The sequence below is a fragment of the Malaclemys terrapin genome, chromosome 3 (genome assembly GCF_027887155.1).
Source record: "Malaclemys terrapin pileata isolate rMalTer1 chromosome 3, rMalTer1.hap1, whole genome shotgun sequence".
Taxonomy (NCBI): Eukaryota; Metazoa; Chordata; order Testudines; family Emydidae; genus Malaclemys; species Malaclemys terrapin.
In genome coordinates, this window is record NC_071507.1 from 161412315 (window position 1) to 161430662 (window position 18348).

The 18348-nt window shown below is 39.5% G+C and overlaps 1 protein-coding gene across 13 annotated transcripts in view; it reads left to right on the plus strand.

Moving 5' to 3' along the window:
• The window catches only part of DST (dystonin), a 432436-nt gene that overhangs the window by 255084 nt on the left and 159004 nt on the right, over positions 1 to 18348 (plus strand). For 12 of the 13 annotated variants that reach the window (XM_054022022.1, XM_054022027.1, XM_054022023.1 and 9 more), the window contains 2 exons: positions 10531 to 10665; positions 17431 to 17519. In XM_054022022.1, coding sequence (XP_053877997.1) covers positions 10531 to 10665; positions 17431 to 17519 — 224 coding nt within the window. Of the gene's footprint in view, positions 1 to 3927; positions 6706 to 7290; positions 10405 to 10530; positions 10666 to 17430; positions 17520 to 18348 lie in introns of those variants that run through there. The other variant, XM_054022033.1, reaches the window with a different exon arrangement.

Consider the following 18348-nt stretch of genomic DNA (forward strand, 5'->3'; position numbering starts at 1 on the left):
ATGTTAAATAATCTTGCTGCCAGCTTTGCCTTTGCTGCACGTTCTTCCTATCGCATACCTCTGAACAGACTGATAACATAAATATGAAAAGTGTGCATCTTTTTTTTTTTTTTTTAACCATGTAGCATCCATGGCATGAGATATCACCTTTACATGCTAAGTAGCCTTTATGTGTATAATTCACACTGCTGGTAAAAATGAAAACAAAAAAGAAAAATATCTACAGACGAAGAAATTTGTCAGGTTTGGCTGGTTGGTGTCACGTTTCTCAAGACTAATTGAATTTTATAAACCATTTTTGTCTGTTCCGAGCTGTGTCTTCAAGACTGTCTTTTGCAAAACATATGCAGACTTCTACTTCCTTGATAACTTCCTAGTAGATAATGTAAGGTTGCTTTCTAATTGCAAAACAATATAATAAGCTTCCTTTTGGAATCAAAGTAGCGTATCATGGAGCTTTTCCATTTCAAAGCAGAAACAATCATCATTTTTTTCTGGGATTATACTTCTAATCTCTTCCTCTGGCATTCAGGACTTTATTCTATCCTTGTCTTTGTTAAGAATTCTGGGTGATGTCATTCAGAGTTTGGTGCACAGAAGAAGGGTAAAATAAGGCCCTTGCTATGAAGTCTATGAAATTTAAAATCTAAATTTAAACCTGTGTACTGTCAGCTCAGAGTTTACCTACTGAGGCTGGATTCCAGAAAACCATGATGATAGCTGAAGTTTTTGAACCTTTGGGATGTCATGAAGCAGTTGAACAAAGACAGAAAAACACAGTAGGCGAAAATCCAATAGACGAGAGAGATTTGCAGAAAGATAGTTCTCATAGTAAATCTGAGAGAAGGTGGAAATTCAAATAAAAGAATTTGATACTGACAGAGGTGATAAAATCATAACAGACAGAACATCAAAGCAACTATTGAAGCCTCAGGGTCAAGAAAGTGCTGGTAGAAATAATGGGGAAGAGTAGCTATATACAAGAAAGGAAATAACCACCCTTTCTGGTAAACAACACCAAAACACAGAGAATGGTAGAAATGGATGTCCAGTTCCATGTCAAATTTGTGTCAATGTTAATATAAATGACGATTCTGGTGCGCGTGAAATCAACCAATTGCTGATGGAATGAGACAGGAAATGGGGAGAGCCAAAGAAGTTTTCTGAAGTATTAGTGGAAACCATGTTTTAAGAAGAGCAAGGGAAGATGCTCCAACAAAGGAGAAACTTGGGGTGTATTCAGAAACTAACTTTAAGCTAATGATGAAGAGAGATGATGTCATTCAAAAGACTGGAAGGTATGCTGTGGATGCCAACCTGAACAGGCAACAAGAACATCTTTCAATGAGACCGCTTGCTAAAAATCGACACGCTAAAGATCATAGCCTCAAAGGAAGTAGTGACAATGTGTGTGACAATGTAAACTCTGAAGACAATGAGTTGCAAGAGAGTGATGAAATTATATCAACTGTAAAGCAAGAAACCACCCCCAGAGAGATGAAAGTGTACAAGGGAAGTGAAAAGACAACAAAGCTGAATTTGCAGCCTGTGAGGAAGGCAAGCATTTCTGATGCAGGTGAAGGGAACGCAAACAAACTCCATAATGCCCCCTTGGATGACAGTTGTTTTGTAGCAGAAAACAACTTTCCAGAAAGACCAACTCTAAATCCAACTCAAGCAAATATTGCATATCTGTTTGGTTTTTCTGAGGGAAATACCACAGAGAATCAGCATATAGAAAATGCTTCAGAAACACTTATATTAAATTCTGAAAAGTCAGAAATACATAGTGGTCCAGATTTAGAGGCACAATGTTTAGGGGAAACAAATGTAAAAATAGCCAGTTCAATGAAGAAATAGTTCCAAGGGAAGAGAATATTTTCCCGTTTTCAGAAGCTGAATTAGCAAAACACAATTTAGAAATGACAGTAGAGAAAATAAAGAGAATTTGACACAGATTAAGATTCATAGTTTGGCCAATACAGGCATCAGCTTGAACAAACAGAGTGTAGAGGATGAAGATTTATTGCTGGTTGCAGAAATGCAGAGTAAAGGTAAAAATCCTAGCACCAAGGTACCTGGAATAGACTATAACCTCTAGACAGTAAAATATGAAAACAGAGAAACTGAACATCCATTCTGGGAAAAAGAAGAGCAAATAAAAAGTAATGACATGGGTTATGAAGAAAAAAAAGAACAGAAAAAATATTGAGGTACCAGAGGTTTCCTCTTAATGCAAATCAAACTCTAATTAAAAATAATTGCCATTCAAAAATCAGTCTAACTCAATATTTGAATCTTGGACAAAAAGATCTGAAAGTGGAGCTGATTTAAAGTTGATTGAGCATAACTAAAAATTAATATATTAATAATCTATTAATCAGTATCGATTCAGAGATGGCAAAACAATTGTTTTTTTTTCAATAATTTTGAATTTACTTCATCACATTTTAATATCATAATGTATACTCCCCCAGCTGATGCTTTACATTGCTGATCAGAAAGAGCGCAAGATTGCATAACAGAAAACTTAATTTGTGATCCTAGATGCAACTGCAATCAGATTCTCAATTTTAATTGTCTAAAAACACTTGACATTTAATATGTTTGTTGTGTAACTGTCAGCATAAAAGGAGATGCTCCAAAGCGGATCCAGTTTAATCCCAACATCTGTAAGAGTATGTCTGCACTGCAATAAATGACCCACAGCAGCAAGTATCAGAGCCTGGGTCAACAGACTCAAGCCTGTGGGGCTCATGCTGCGGGACTAAAAATAGCAGTGTAGCTGTTCAGGCTTGGGCTGGAACTCGGGTTCTGAGACCCACATTCTTTGTGGGGTTGCAGAGTCCAGGTGCCAGCCTGAGCCCGAACGTCTACAATGTTGTGTTTAGCCCCACAGCCTGAGTTGATCCAGGCTCAGAAACTTGCTGCTGCAGGTTGTTTTTTATTTTTTTTCAGTGTAGACCTATCCTAAGTGTTTAATTAAAATCATCCAAGCGAAGGAGGAAAAGAGGGAATGAAGCTGCCTTTTCATTAGCACTTCTTGAGAGATGTAAGTGTAGTCTCATTGCAACTGAAACCAGGCACGTCTGTTAAAATAAAATAACCCTCTGTTTATTAGAAAAATTGCTTGCTTTTCACCTCATAGTAGGCCTTGCTTTCACTAGGAAGAAACGTGTGTTCTTACCTCAAGTTAGCTAACATGATAAAATTCTAGTGAAGACAAGGCAATTGTAGTTTAACACGTTAGCAGGTCGAGATGAAACTTCTTCTCCCTCCTAGTGTTTACCTCCATCTGCTTATGCATGGAAACTACTAACTGCCCTCTCTTCATTAAGAGTTTACCAGCTCCTAGTTAACACGTGTTAGCTAACACACGGTAAGAAAACTCCTTTTTTCCTAATGTGGACACATCCTGAGTGTAGCTTCATGTATTGTTTCTTTTCTTGGAGAGATTTCCAAATTTGTGTTGTATTATGTCTGTTGTAAACATAAAACGCTTTAAATTCCTACTGAACCAAACTGGAAATGCTGACTTCCTTGACCTGTGTGATCCTTGCATATTGTGTTTTGTTCATTACTTGTTGTACAATTTGTTTTGAGCAAGAGCATATGCAAGTGGCTGTCTGACTTTTCTAACCGTTAAGTGCTTCCTGAGTAACAAAAGAGATTCTTTGGGATTTCTCCCCTTTGCGGATTCCTTTATGAAGGATTTTTTCATCTTGAACTAATGGTTTCTTGTCTGAAGCTTACTATGTAAGGAGAAGGTGATGGTGGTGGGAACTGCTCATCCTACTGTATTGACATGCCGAATACACGTTAGTAAGTATTTTCAACTATGTCTTGAAAATAATACAACAGATTTCACGTGCTATATTCAAAAAGAACAGATTTAAACATATTTGTATATTTTAAATTTTCTTATAGATTATAAACAATGAGGCGGCGTCAGCACATGCAGCATATTCAGATCTGATGGAGCAACAAAAGTCAACAATTGATGAGAACAGAAAACTTATGGGAAAGATAAATGAGCTTGAGAAGATGTTAGAGGAATTGAAGAGACAAAAGTTCCATGTAGAACAGGAACTCCCCAAAGTAAAGGAAGCTGCAGAAGATGAGCTGAAGAAACAGCAGAAGTATGTGGAAGAGATATCTTTTCAGAAAACCAAGGCTGAGCAAGAGGCAAAGCGGTATCAGATAGAGCTGGAGAGCATTGCAAAAGAGAAAGTAGCTGCAGAGCAGGAGTTAGAACGTGTAAGGCAGCTCACCTTGCAGGCAGAGGCTCAAAGAAGTATAGTTGAAGAAAACCTCAGAGCTTTTAGAACTCAAATAGAGGAAAGTACTGCTGCTAGAAAAAAACTTGAAGAGCACCTGAGAAGGAAAGACACAAATCTTCAGGATTTAGAGCAGCAGAAAAAAGCTTTAATGGCAGAACTGAGGAAAAAAACAGAAGGAGAGGAAAAGCTTATGAAACTAATAAAGCAAATGGAACAAGGTTTTGAGTATCAAGGGAATCTAGCAGAAAAAAAGCCCCAAGAAAAAGAGAAAACTGAAGCTCGAAGGCAAATAGTTGAAGGCAGATATTCCTTAGTAAGAGAAAGCGTGCAGTCAACTTGCACATCTGTGCAAGACAAGCATTATCGGGTTGACTCTGAAATTATAGGTTTCCAGAAAAAACAAGAAATAAAGAAAGTAGAGGAGCTTAAACAGCAGTTAGATGAGCTGACTATTGCCAACAAAAAGGCTGAAAAAAACATTAAAGATCTAAAATATGAACTGAATGATCTTGAACTTCAAAAAGCATCAGCTGAAGAAAAGGCTCGTTTACTAAAAGAGAAATTAGATGATGCCAATAATACACTTAAATGTCTGAAAATTGAGTTGGACCAAAAAGATCAGGTAGAGCAGGGATATTTGCAGCAATTGAAAGAACTCGATAGGCAGCTGCACAAAACCACAGGTAAAGCTGAAGAGGTAATGCAAGAAGCCATAGATCTTAAGAAAATTAAAATAAATTATCAAGAAGAGCTGAAATCTCTTCAGCAGGAAAAGGTGCAATTAAAGAGGGAAGTAGAGGAATTGACTAGATCCCACACACAGATTGAAATCACTGTTCAGCATTTAAATTCACAAATCAACTCTCTCCAGAAAGAGAAGCTGATAGCTGAACAAAGAACACAGTCATGCAAAGGAGAAGCAAATAATCTGCAAGATCAGTATAAAAAAATCCAGGAACAGCTGCTTCAAAAGACAAGAGCAGAGAATGAAAATCAACAGAAGATTCAAATGGTGAAAGATGATTTGGCCAAAAGCAATCGTTTGGCAGAATCATTGAAACAAAAGGTCGAGGAGCTTACCAGATCGAATACTGAAACCAAAATAATGATGCAACAAATTCAGTCTGAATCAGAGAGGATCATTCTGGAGAAACAAAGTATTCAGAGAAAAAATGATGCCTTAAAAACCCTAGCAGATGGTTTTAAAGAACAGCTACGTACCACAAATGAACAGTTGCACAAGCAGATAATAATCGAGCAAGAATTCATAAGTAAAGTCAAAAGTCTAGAAGATGACCTAGTAAAAACAAAAGCATTAGCCAGCGAATTTAAACAGAAGTGCGATAAGCAGAGTGCTTTCAAACAGAACACTGAGAGAGAGGTTAAAAATCTAAATGCACAACTAAATGCTTTCACTGTTGAAAAGAGGTTGAGTGAGCAGAAAATACAGCTACAGCAAGTTCATATACAAGAGCTAAATAGTAAACTGAAGAAGCTGCAGGATGAATTCCATCAAAAGACCCTAGATGAACAAATGGCACGCAAAAAGATGGCTCTGTTTCAGGAAGAGTCCATTAGGTTTAAACATTCTGCAGAGGAATTTAGAAAAAAAGTTGAAAAACTACTGGAATCCCATAGCATCACTGAAAATGACATTTCGGGTATAAGACTGGAATGTGTCACTCTTCAGCAACAAAAAAATATGGCTGAAGAGAATATTAAATTGTACAAGATGCAAATTGAAGATCTGCAAGAAAGACTTCAGAAATGTCGTGAGCAACTACAACAAGGAAAGCATGCTGAAATGGATTATTTTCAGAAATATCGGAAACTTGAGGAGGAATTGGAGGTACAGAGGCGTATGGTGGAGACCCTAAAACAGGATATGGACATGCCGATGAAGGAACGTGAACACCAGTTCCTAATGTTTCAGAATGGAGTTAAGCAACATCAAAACATCAAAGATTCTATATTCAAATTGGACTGTGAGAAGAAGGTAAGGGAGTTCAATTACCTGGGAGAAACCTCACCTAGAGATTTAGAACAACTTCATCCATGTGCAAAAACTACTTCTTCGTTGTTAAGACAGAAACAGGAGAGACAGGCTGATATAAACATTCCGGGGTTTAAAATGGATCGATTAGGAGAAAAGAAGCTGCACCTGGGTGCTGATGATACAGAACTAAAAGAGGCACAGCTCCAGTTGTCAAGAACAAACCAATTCCTAGAAGATGATACAGACCAACAGTCTTTTACAGAGTTTGTTTCTCAGACAAGCACCCAGCTCCAGATAACTTTTGATAAAACAAACCCTATGACAAAAATATCAGAAGTAGACAAATTAAGAGATAAAAATCTTCACACTTCCTGGCATGAAGAAGAAAAACATGGAACGGGACTAGTAAAGCTCATGCACCCTTTGGAGGTATACTCTAAGTTTTGTTGACATTTGCCTTGCTCTGGTGCTGGTTTTTACTGTTCCATTCTTTAAAATGTGGTATTGCTCTTCTATGCTCTCTGTTGTATACTTTTTTTTATTCTGGTGTATGGGGACTTCTTCTGCTTATCTGTGAATACAAAAAAAGACTAAAATACTCAAATATTTGCAATAGGATTATTTGAATCTATATTTTTATTTGTTAAAGGTTTATGTACATTATAGAAATTCACATACAATGATTATACTCAGTTACGGTTAAAAGTTCATTGAGTGATATCAATAAGTGCAGGTAATAACAAACACAGAATAAAATTTCTACCTTGCATTTCAGCCACATTCCCATTAATCTATCCCTTTTAAATAAATATTTGAGGTGTACAATTTTTTTTAAAAAATCTAGTTAATTATATTCTGTGCTATCCAGGCTAATAAAATTTCTTATTCATGATTTCTGCTGTTCACTTTCTCCATTGCATTCTTCTGGTGGTGGACTTTGGACTGAATTATGTAAAGTGCAAATTACGTTCTCCAGCTCTATTGCTCATTGTGTCAAAAAATTCCTGTTTACAGATAGTGAAGAGCAAGCAATATGATGTGCTTGTTGAAGTTACAACATTAAAACAAGAAAATGACAAGAATCTTGGTAATGAAGACAGGATGTTTGAGGGATACCAAACATCTGAAGGTTTAAGGGGAGAAGATTTTCCAAAGATTAGCTCTTTCTTAGAGGGCAAGAATATGAAGAATGTTGATATGGTTCACTATGAATATTCTACTGGGGAAGATGATCTTAAATTTCAAGGTCTCCGACATGATGTAACCGCCAGGCAGTTGGTTGAAGTGAAGCTTCTAGACAGGAGCACAGTTGAACAGCTCCATTCAGGGCAGAAGTCATTTGATGAGGTTCAGAAAAGTCTTGAAATGTTTTTAACTAAGCCTACTGCTATAGCTGGGCTGTACATTGAATCCAGCAAAGAAATAATCTCTTTTGCTTTAGCAGCAAAGAAAAGAATAATTGAAAAAACATTAGCATTAGCATTTTTAGAAGCCCAGGCTGCCACGGGGTTCATCATTGATCCCACAACAGGTCAGAAATATTCTGTCGATGACTCAATTGCTAGAGGACTTGTAGATAATGAATTCAAAGGTAGACTACTTGAGGCAGAGAAAGCAGTTTTAGGATATTATTGTTCTGGTAAAATAATATCAGTGTATCAAGCTATTGAAGCTAGGATCCTGGAAAGACAAAAAGGTAAAAATATTCTTGAAGTCCAGGTTGCAAGTGGGGGAATTATTGACCCTGTAAGAAGTGTTCGTATTCCTCCAGATGTCGCAGTGCAGCTAGGCTTGCTAAATAACACAATTTTAAAATTTTTACATGAACCTTCTAGTAATGCAAAATGTTTTCAAAATCCAAATAATAGGCAAGCCATGTACTACTATGAATTGCTGAAAATTTGTGTGTTTGATGTAGATAGCAAATGTGTTCTGCTTCCAGTTGGGGACAGAAAAATTACTAGCCCATCAGCAGAAAAAGTTCATAAGATTTCCGTAGTAGACATCAAAACGGGAACAGAAATGACTTCATATGAGGCTTATCAAAGGGATTTAATTGATAAAAGTACATATCTTGAGCTATTAGAATGGGAATTTCAGTGGAAGGAGTCTACATGTTTTGATTCCCGTGGAAACTCTTCTCTTTTGCTAACAGATCTCAAAACTGGAATACAGTTTAATATTGAAGAGGCATTAACACAGGGTACAATTGACAGAACATTAGTCAACAAATATAAGGAAGGCCTCATCACAGCTAATGAGTTTGGTGATCTTTTGCTGAGCAGTTCACGACCATGTAAAGATTTGAACAGCCCTATTGCAGGATACTGGCTTTCTGACACCAATGAAAGAATTACAGTTCTAAAAGCCTCACGCAAAAACTTGGTGGATAGAATTACTGCCCTAAGGTGTCTTGAAGCTCAAGCCAGTACAGGAGGCATAATTGATCCATTTACTGGGAAAAAATACAGTGTTTCAGAAGCTTTGCAAAGGGAGTTAATTGATGAAATAAGTGCTAAGCAAATTCAACAGTGTGAGTTAGTCTTTACTGGGATAATTCATCCTGTAACAAACAAAATTATATCAGCCATTGAAGCTATGAATGTAAATGTCCTGAACAAAGACGCAGGCATTCGCTGCCTGCAGTATCAATACTTGACTGGTGGACTGATAGATCCAAAATCTCATTGCAGGTTGTCTATGGAAGATGCTATTAAGAATGGCATTATTGATGCTATCACAGCTACAAAAATGAAAGATGACAAGTCACATGTTAAAGCCATTACATGCCCCAAAACAAAGAAGAAGTTAACATACAAAGAAGCCTTGGAAAAATCTATTTTTGATTGCCACACAGGGCTACGATTATTAGAAGCAACTGAGCCCATTAAGATAGGAATTTCTAGTCTTTATTATGCTTCGTAATCGAACAGTGATTTTGATACTCACTTTTGGGCCAGATCCAAAGTCCATTCAGCGAAAGACTCCCATTGATCATTAGGCTGTTGGTGGGGAACTACTAATACTATTGTGTAATCATGTGAGAGTGATAACATACTATAGAAGTTAGACACCATAAAGGAATAAAGTTCATAATAGGCGTGAAGTGCTGCAGTGTTTACATGGTTTCATTAGGCAAAAGTCCCATTGACTTCAAAATAGGAACTATTTTGTGTATAAAATTACAATATTTCATCCAGCCATGATGTCTTGATTTGGCATTTCAAACTGCTCTTAAATCTTAAAAAAAACAAATATTTTATATTACAAAGGTATCAAAATGTGGTGTAGAGATTTAGGCTTAAATCTTTGGAACACTTATGCACACGAGATTACTCACATGCATAAAGCTACTCACATATATTAAGCATTTGCAGAATTAGGTCATACATTTGTAGTCTGGAGTGGTATTGTTTAAATTTCTCATCAACATGATTTTCCACTGATTTCAGAGAAAACATGGATCAGTGCAATTAGTTTTTCATACAGCTGCAGTATGTACAAGATAAGATGTATTGATATGAAGTGCTTAGTTTTTTAAACCATTTTAAAATGTTCTTTCCTGTTTTCTTGTGATAAGTGAAAGCATTTCAACACATTTTTAAGTACTGAAAAGTTTCCAACTACTATAAAACTCTGGTTAAAAATCATATACTATTTGACACAAACTACAAATTCATAATATATTTATTGCGGACAAAATGGTGACTCCTTTGATTATTTTTCAGTATATCTTGGATCGAAGACTATAATAACACTGTATTTCCTCCTAAATGTAATTTAGTAACCTATCCCAGTGTACTCCGGAAGTGTGATACCCAGTGCTGGCTATAGGCATATAAGGCTAATGCAAAGGCAGCAATTCAAAGATGTTTAGCTTTTCTGACTACAAGCATTATTTAGATTTTAATTATTGAGTAGTGGCTGGGAGGTTAATCTATTTCTGTACTGTTTATAAAATGGTTCGTGTGTGTGTGAATATGTATATACCGTAGCCATTTTAGAATCTGTGCAACTATCTTGGAGGAATTACCTCTATTAATGTCTCCAGTTATATTGCATATACATATATATTTTCATATAGGTGACAGTAATGCATAAGGTAAAATAAATAAATAAATAAAACTACTCAAACTATTGTAGCTTTTGTGGTAATAGTGGCATTATGCGAGGATTGAGAGTTTGTGGGTCTGACAACTTAATATCTCAACTGTTTAAATAAATGTATTTTTTACGATGCACATTACCCCCCAGAAGTCAATGGAAGAGGAAAAGAAAGAGCATGTTGAGAAAGCTGGGGATTTACTGAAATGGGTGTCAAACATCAGCAAGACCCTCAGCAAGGGAGAAAGAGAAAAGGCTGAAAAGGCAGACTTGCCTAAGCAGCAGGTACTCAAAGATTTCTTGATGGAACACCACTGTTTTTCTGTTGTTGTTCTTTGTCCTGGTTAATATGCGCAAAGGTTTCCATAAATATTTTTGTGCTACTCGAAAGATTTAATTTCACATTTGGTTCTGAGGGAAATAGTTTAAAATGTTAATAAAATACATTTACAAATATGAAAAAATTTAAGAGAACAAGATATTTTCATCACTCTTAAGAAAAAAAATATAGTCTTCCCTCTGGGATGTGAAGATCCCAAAATATGACATGTTCTGACTACAGAAGGCTGACTTATGCAGAGGTAAAGTCGGGGCACAAGGCCACTAATATAGAAGGAACACAACTCTGAACCTGGGAGCTACAGAATCAACTGGATATACAGCTTATATAAATGATCTCTGCCTTCTGCACAATGTACATCCAATTCTGGGTCTGTTTCCTCATCTTGCAGGAGTTACTAGAGCACTAGTAATACCCATGCTACCTCCAGTAAAGAAGGAATGGGAGGGGGAAGGGATGGGATCCCGGACCAGTTTTCATTTTCTTACAAAATAAAAGTACTTTGAATTGGAATAGGTGAGGGCTACTCTCATCCATTGAGCATTGGAGGCAATAATGTCTCCTCTCCCATGATTCTTCTGTTGAAGGTGGCTTCATTCCTGCCTCCCACAAGAGTGCTATTTTAGGGAAAGGAGATACAGAGTGGGTCTGCGGGGATCCTTTCTTACCCTATACTGAGCTCTGTGAGTGAGACTTGGTGGTCAGATTGCCTCACTTATTTGCATTTTTTCCCTTGCTTGACTGTCAGTTAGCAGAGAAGAAACCCATTTACCATGTTAAGACACCAGGGGAGACACTGAGTAATATTTCTAAGCAATTCTGATTGTCTAGGTCGGGCTCTACCAGTGGAAAGGGGACACATTTAAGTGGCCACATAAGGTATTGCGTGTAGCTGGCTGTTTTTAGAGTAGTGTCCCTATGGGTGCTCCATTTCAAGATGTGTGCATGCCTGTGCACTCTGGATCAGAGATTTTTCATCAGCAATGTCCGTGGATCCATACCTCCATCCTAGACATCCTGGTCCTCCGGTATGAGGGCATATATTGAGAGGCGGAACTGCTGCCACTCCAGTTCTCCCTCAGCTGCCTGCGGCTTGAGATGAGCATTGCGGTGTCCTCCAGCTAGCCTAGTGCCTTGCTATACCTCTCACTAACATTTCTGTATTTTCTAAGTATTCTTTTCTTTATTTTTATTTAGCACAATTTTCACTTAAAAGGGGGGGGGGGGCAGGGGTTCCACCTCCCTTTCTTTGGCCTGAATTGTGCCTTTGTTTTTCTTGAGCCTTTGATCCACGGTCTTGAGTGCAGGCTATGCCCAAGAACCCAGGCTTTGAACCCTGTCAGACCTGCCATAGGTCTTTCACTGGCAGCATTGGACATTAAAGCTGGCTTGAGTTGTCTCACATCCCCTCCAAATTCAAGATCTACTCAGGGTATAAGAGCAGGTCTAATACATTGATGGGGGACAGGCTCAAACTCTTGTTAGTGGAGCACTCACTGACACCAACAGGATCTGAATCACCCTCCCTGTACACTAGATCCGCAGAGCTCTGGTGACCATCTCTATTGCGATGGTAAGCAAAGACCCAGGGTGTTCTTCAGAACCATCTTAACCATCAAAGAAGAGAAGGGTTCCTTCCCCAGAACAGGAAACGAAAAAGGGAAAGTCATCCAGTCGATCTAGGTCTCAGGAGACCTTGCGTCTCATTATGCATACAGCTGAGGCTCCCATCCCCTCTGCTATGGAGATCATGGCACTGGCTAAGAAGACCATGCCGCATATTAAGAAACTGCCTGGTAAACTATGTTAAGCAGTACCTACATTGGCACTGAACTCTATGGCTTCAATACATAAGGACTCCAGAGCCAGGCTGAAATCATGGACACCATCTCCAGCAACCAGACATGAAGGACGTACTGATTGTACTTCAGCACCATCTATGGTACCTCCAGATATTCTGACTCCCGATATTTCCTACTCTAGAGTCCCTGGTACTGTCCAGTCTTTTGACTAATGTGGACGTTCAGATCCTGGAGCATCTGAGTCACCATTGCTGAGGAATAGAGACACACTCCCCACCAGTACCGCCTCACCTGACAGAGCCTACTTACCCTCTTCTACCATTTTCAATGATGTCTTGCCCTCCAGTACCATCTTGGCCTCCAGTCCCTCATAAACTCTTTGAGGGTACACAGACACATTTCCAGCCAATCCCAACTCAGCACCATCTGGTACCTTCATATCAACAGCCTGTGATACCCATGCATTTACAGGACCCCTTTGGGGCCCTGGTGCCAACTTAACCATTGGTATTGACACCATTTGCCCCTCCAATTGGCACAGGAGATGACTCCTCATCAGATTCTGAACTATCTATACAGGATTTCCCTTTTCAACCTCCTTCACTCGGGGTACACTCTAGCAAGGGATACACCCAACCCTAGCAAGTATAACAGTGGGGTCTTGCCCCATTCCCTTATGCCCCACCAAGATGGGTGTTGGAACCGATAGGCCCTTTATGGTGATTAGTTTTACTGGGTACCATCTCATAAAAGGCTATATCAAGAGCAATAAATGGCGCACTCAGGTCCCTCCACACAGTGGAATCATACAAAGGAGCAAGAGCTGCGGAGGAAGGAACATCACTTTCCCGCAAATCCTCTTCCTCACCAAATGAGGCTGTCATGCCTCCCTCACCATCTTATGCTGATGATTTCAAGACTTTTCTGGACCTTATGAAGTATATAGAGGAGATCCTATATATCCTATTGAAAGAGAACCCCAACACTCCTTGTTGGACATCCTTCACACATCTTGTCTGAGCAAAATCACCCTGCCCATTAATGATGCTCTGTTGGCCTGGGCACGTAGTGTGTGTCAAACCCCATCTACTGCACTGCTTTGTGTAAATGGTTGGACAAAAAGTATTACATCCCACCCAAAGGATCAAAATATTTCTTTTCCCATCCTACACCCAACTCTGTGCTCATGGAAGCAATCAACAAATGGAATAGACAACATTGATTCCATTCCATTCCTTCTGATAAAAAACAAAGAGGACTGGACCTTCTGGCATGGAAAAACGTACTCCTCTGCCACACCGCACTTCAGAGTAACCAATTACCAAACCCTGTTGACGAAATACAATTTTACAAACTATTCCAAATTTTCACCCATATGTTAAATACTCGCCCCAGGATCAGAGGAAACAAGTTCAAACTCTCATAGCAAATGGCCAGACAATTGCCAGGACATCTCTTCAGACCTGATTAGATGGCTGCAGCAGTAATCAGGTGTAGAGCTTTTTGTCTGCAATCCTCTGTGAGGTACAAAACACGATTGATTGTCCCACCCTTCAAGGGACCCAAGTTATTCAGCAATGCTATGGATGGGTCACTTCACTTTCTTAAGGAGTCTGGGTGAAGCTATGATCTCTGGGCATGTTTACACTTATGGCAAAGAAAAAGTACAGTGGGTCACAGATGGCTCAACGGTCTCACTCAGTCAACTACCAGCTCATGAGAACAGCTCAGCCCTTCAGGAAGAAGCCCAGGTTCTCATAGAAAGGACTGCCCTGTACTGCAACCTTCCAGTTGGCAGCATCTTTGAAATGACAATTTAGACCCATTGAAGAAGGGTCACAAACTCTCCTGTTCCAGATTTTATGCTTCACGTATCCCCCTTCCACCTGGTGGGGCCTCTCTCGCTCTCATTCCCTACCTTCCTGAGAGCTCATCATCTAGGAGAAATGGATCTTGGAGGTGATATTTACAGATTACTCCATCCAGTTCAGCTTACTTCTACCTCCTCACCTCCTTCTCTCTGCAGGGACCCCTCTCATGAGAGTCTCGAGGCAGCAGGTGCAGTCCCTGTTAACACTGGGGGTGATCAAGCCTGTCCCACCTGACTTAGGCAGGAAAGAATTTTATTACACATTTCCTGGTTCCAAAGAAAAATGGGGGATGGAGACCAATTCTGGACCTCAGGACAATAAACAGCTTTGTTCACACTTAACAGTTCAGAATGGTAGCAAAAATTAGAATAGATCATTAGGAGCAATAATTCCCTCTCTGGACCTGGGAGATTGGTTTGCTTTCCTCGACCTTCAGGTAATTTATTTCCATATAGCCATGCCTCCTTCACACAGATGTTTCCTATGTTTTGTGATGCACAGAGACCGCTACCACTACTGAGTTGTACCTTTCAGCCTTTGTACTGCTCGAATGGTCTTTACCAAAGTTCTGTTGGCTGCCACATCCCATCTTCGTCAGATGGGAATAATCATTTTCCCCTATCTGGATGATTGACTGACTCCCCAAAAGCTGGTCATTCCTCGAAGCACAGACAGCACCCAGAAGATCTTATCTCTGTTCCACTCACTGGGCCATCGCTTCAGTGTGGAAAAGTCTACTGTCACGCCCGCCCAACGAATAGACTTCATCAAAGTTACTCTGGACTCCTCTACAGCCAGAGCATACTTGCCCAAGGGCAAGAAGAGCTCTTGCTTTTTACCTAGACAGGACTAGGTCCGTTATGGCTTCACGCAGACTTTTTATCTCTAGTGCAGGGTGCATAAAAGGACAGGTGACTTCCACTCAAATGGGTTGCATGATGGATTTTAACCTGCTACAAAGTCTCAAGGGATCACCCACCTCCAAAAGTTATTGCTTACTTCACCAGGGTTCAATCTACCTCTCTTGCCCTGCCGAGAAACAAACCTATCTCAGAGATCTGCAGAGAAGCCACCTGGTCTTCGATATATACAGTCTCCCAGCCCTACTCTCTTGTGACTGCTTCCAGAGCTGATGTGGCTTTTGGTGACACTGTTCTACAATCTGTGCTGAATCCACTTCCTCAACACTCTCCTCTGTGATGGAAGTACTGCTCGGAAGTCTCCTGATATGGAACACCCATAGGGACATCACTTGAAGAAAGAGAGGGTACTCAACTTGTGCAGTAACTGGAATTGTTCGAGATGTGTGTCCCTATGGGTGCTCTGTTGCCTTCCCTCATTCCCCTCTGTCTCAGAGTCTCTTATTGGACTTTCTTGGTTGAGAAGGAACTGGAGTGGTGGCGGATCCTCCCCTCCCTATATGCCCTTGTGCCAGAGCACGAGGGTGTCTAGTGCACAGGCGCGGACACTGCTGACAAAATGCCTCCAATCCAGAGTGCACAGGCATGCACATATACTGATGTGGAGCACCCTCCTAGAGGGACACATCTTGAAGAACTCCATTTACCATACAAGGTGAGTCATCTCTCCTTCAGAAGGAGAAGTACTGCTTTAAAATAGAGAGTGATCTGTGCAGCCCTTTAGCCTTTGGTGATCATGGAAGCAATCCTGGGCTGGGCATGGCTCTTTATGAGTCAGGTGAGTACCATTTTGAAAAATCACGATTTGCTACAAATTTCCACACACTTGTTAGAGACCTCATTATAGCCCATTCATAGATTAGGAAACCACTCTTGTATCTCAGGTAGCACTCTTAGATAACTGTTGACAAATATTGGCTATTTAATGGCAACCAATGTATCTTCATGGCTTTTATACAGAAAAAAAAAGGGAGGGAGCAAACCTCAGGTCTGTTCTCTAGACCATTTTAACTACACCAGCTCTCTCCTATTCCCTCCCTGCCTTCTAATCACTTTTCAGAAATAACATGTACACTTAAAAGTTAAGAGGTTCCCACTTCTCTTGTTGGCTTGCATATATCTGCTTCTCTCCATCCATGCTATTCTGAAAGAGAGTCTCTTAAAGTTGAAATGCTAATTCAGTATACAAAAAGAGGGTGATAAGTGGGTAATAGGAACAGTGGAAAAATTATGAATATTATTGTTGGCAACCACCCTAACTTTTAAAGGAAACCAAGATGCTGAACTGGTGAAGAAATGCATGGTTCTTCCCACATGCTTTCTTCTCAACATGGCAGTGAGTAGCTTGGACTCTATCCAGATTAGAATCAGCATTATGTTAACATGGTTTCCTGGAGCACTTTAGATAACAATATTTCATTATAAACCTGTTATTGCTAGTTCGTAAGCTACCCTGCTGTATAGTATTATAACATGGTTGTAAGAAAACAAGAATCTCTCTCCACTCTGGTCAGAGACACTGTGCTACACAACCTTTTATCTGTTCTTAGTGTTAAAAGACCTGATATAGTTTTTGACTTGCTTCATTATCAATTGCCACACTGATAATGTTCATAAAGTCAGACATAAAAATAAAGCACCTGGTCATCTGTACTGGGGTGTAGTGTAAAAATATAGGGTGAAATCGCCTTAATCAGCACCCTGAAAAGCTTCACTCCCAGTTAATTGTAAAATTTCCAGGGGTGGGGGAGGAGCAATAGTTTAAATATATAGTTTAATATATTTAGTTACCAGGTTGCAAGCTATCCTCTGGAATCAGCCTTTGTTTCAGATATTTACTGCAGTTAATGGGTGTAAAGTGGTTTATGTGAATATACATTTCCAATTGTGAAGTCCCTTGTTCATTGCATGCTGCTTCCCTCCTCTCCTGGGGCTGACTTGGCTGGATGGTCGTATGAGCAGCCTCAGGATCATATGAATGTTTTATGACTTAGTTTAGTTTATTTAATTATCCTTTTAGATCAGAATGCACATAACAAGCTAACATCTACTTTTCTGTTCTCTCTTTTCAGACATATGCACTGTGGAGAACTGAATTTTGATTGTATATTTTTCAGATTTCCGCTGATGAAATAGCAACCAAGAAAGAACAAATATCTGAGGCTTTGCAGACTACACAGTCATTTTTGGCTAAACACAGTGACAAGTATGTTAAATTTTATCACAGCATTTTGTTAATATAACTGTAACTAAATTACTGCATCATATTTGCTTATAAGAAACAGACTGATATTCTCATCTTAGTTACAGTGGGTAATATTCTATTTGTTCTTTTTGTTTAGTTTAAATGTAATTGTGAAGAGAACTTGATTAGGTGTATAAAAGATTATATCAATTTAGATGGAAGTAGGGGGCCCAAAGCATTAAAGGTGCTAACATAACCCAGTCACTCTCCAATTAAACAGTGTTAAACAAGGTCCAAGGTTTGGTATATAGAGATCCAAGTCTACTTAGTACCATGGCAAACACATCATTAAAATCAGTTTAACCTTTTATTAGAGCTACAGAGAGAAAATGCAGCTTCTGTCTCTGATGTTGACTCTCACTTGCAGCCTAACTGCTGGAAAAACACAGCCACAGCACAGGGTCTTATCAGCCTCTCCCAAGACCTGGCAAACTTGTACCGGCATTGGGCTGTTTAGGGCATTTCTTTAGCTTCCTCTTTCTGGTAACAGGCTTTCAGCAGTGTTTCAAAATATGTAGCCTTGGTGGCTACGCCAGACTCTTTATTTGACAGAAGGCAAAAGGAAGGAGATAGGAAAGAGAAGAAATAAGGTGAGGGAAGGAAAAAGACACACGGGGGGAGAAGGGGAGGGATGTGTGACATAGTCTCGCGTCCTAGATGGTGTTTTAGTATTTAGTTATAGCCAGTGGAAATGGGAGCGTCATCATCTGGCTCCCTCTCTGTGGCCTGGTCTGTCAGGACATTTTTCAGGATTGGGATGAAGAAGGTCCAGCTTCCCAGGAGAGTGTGG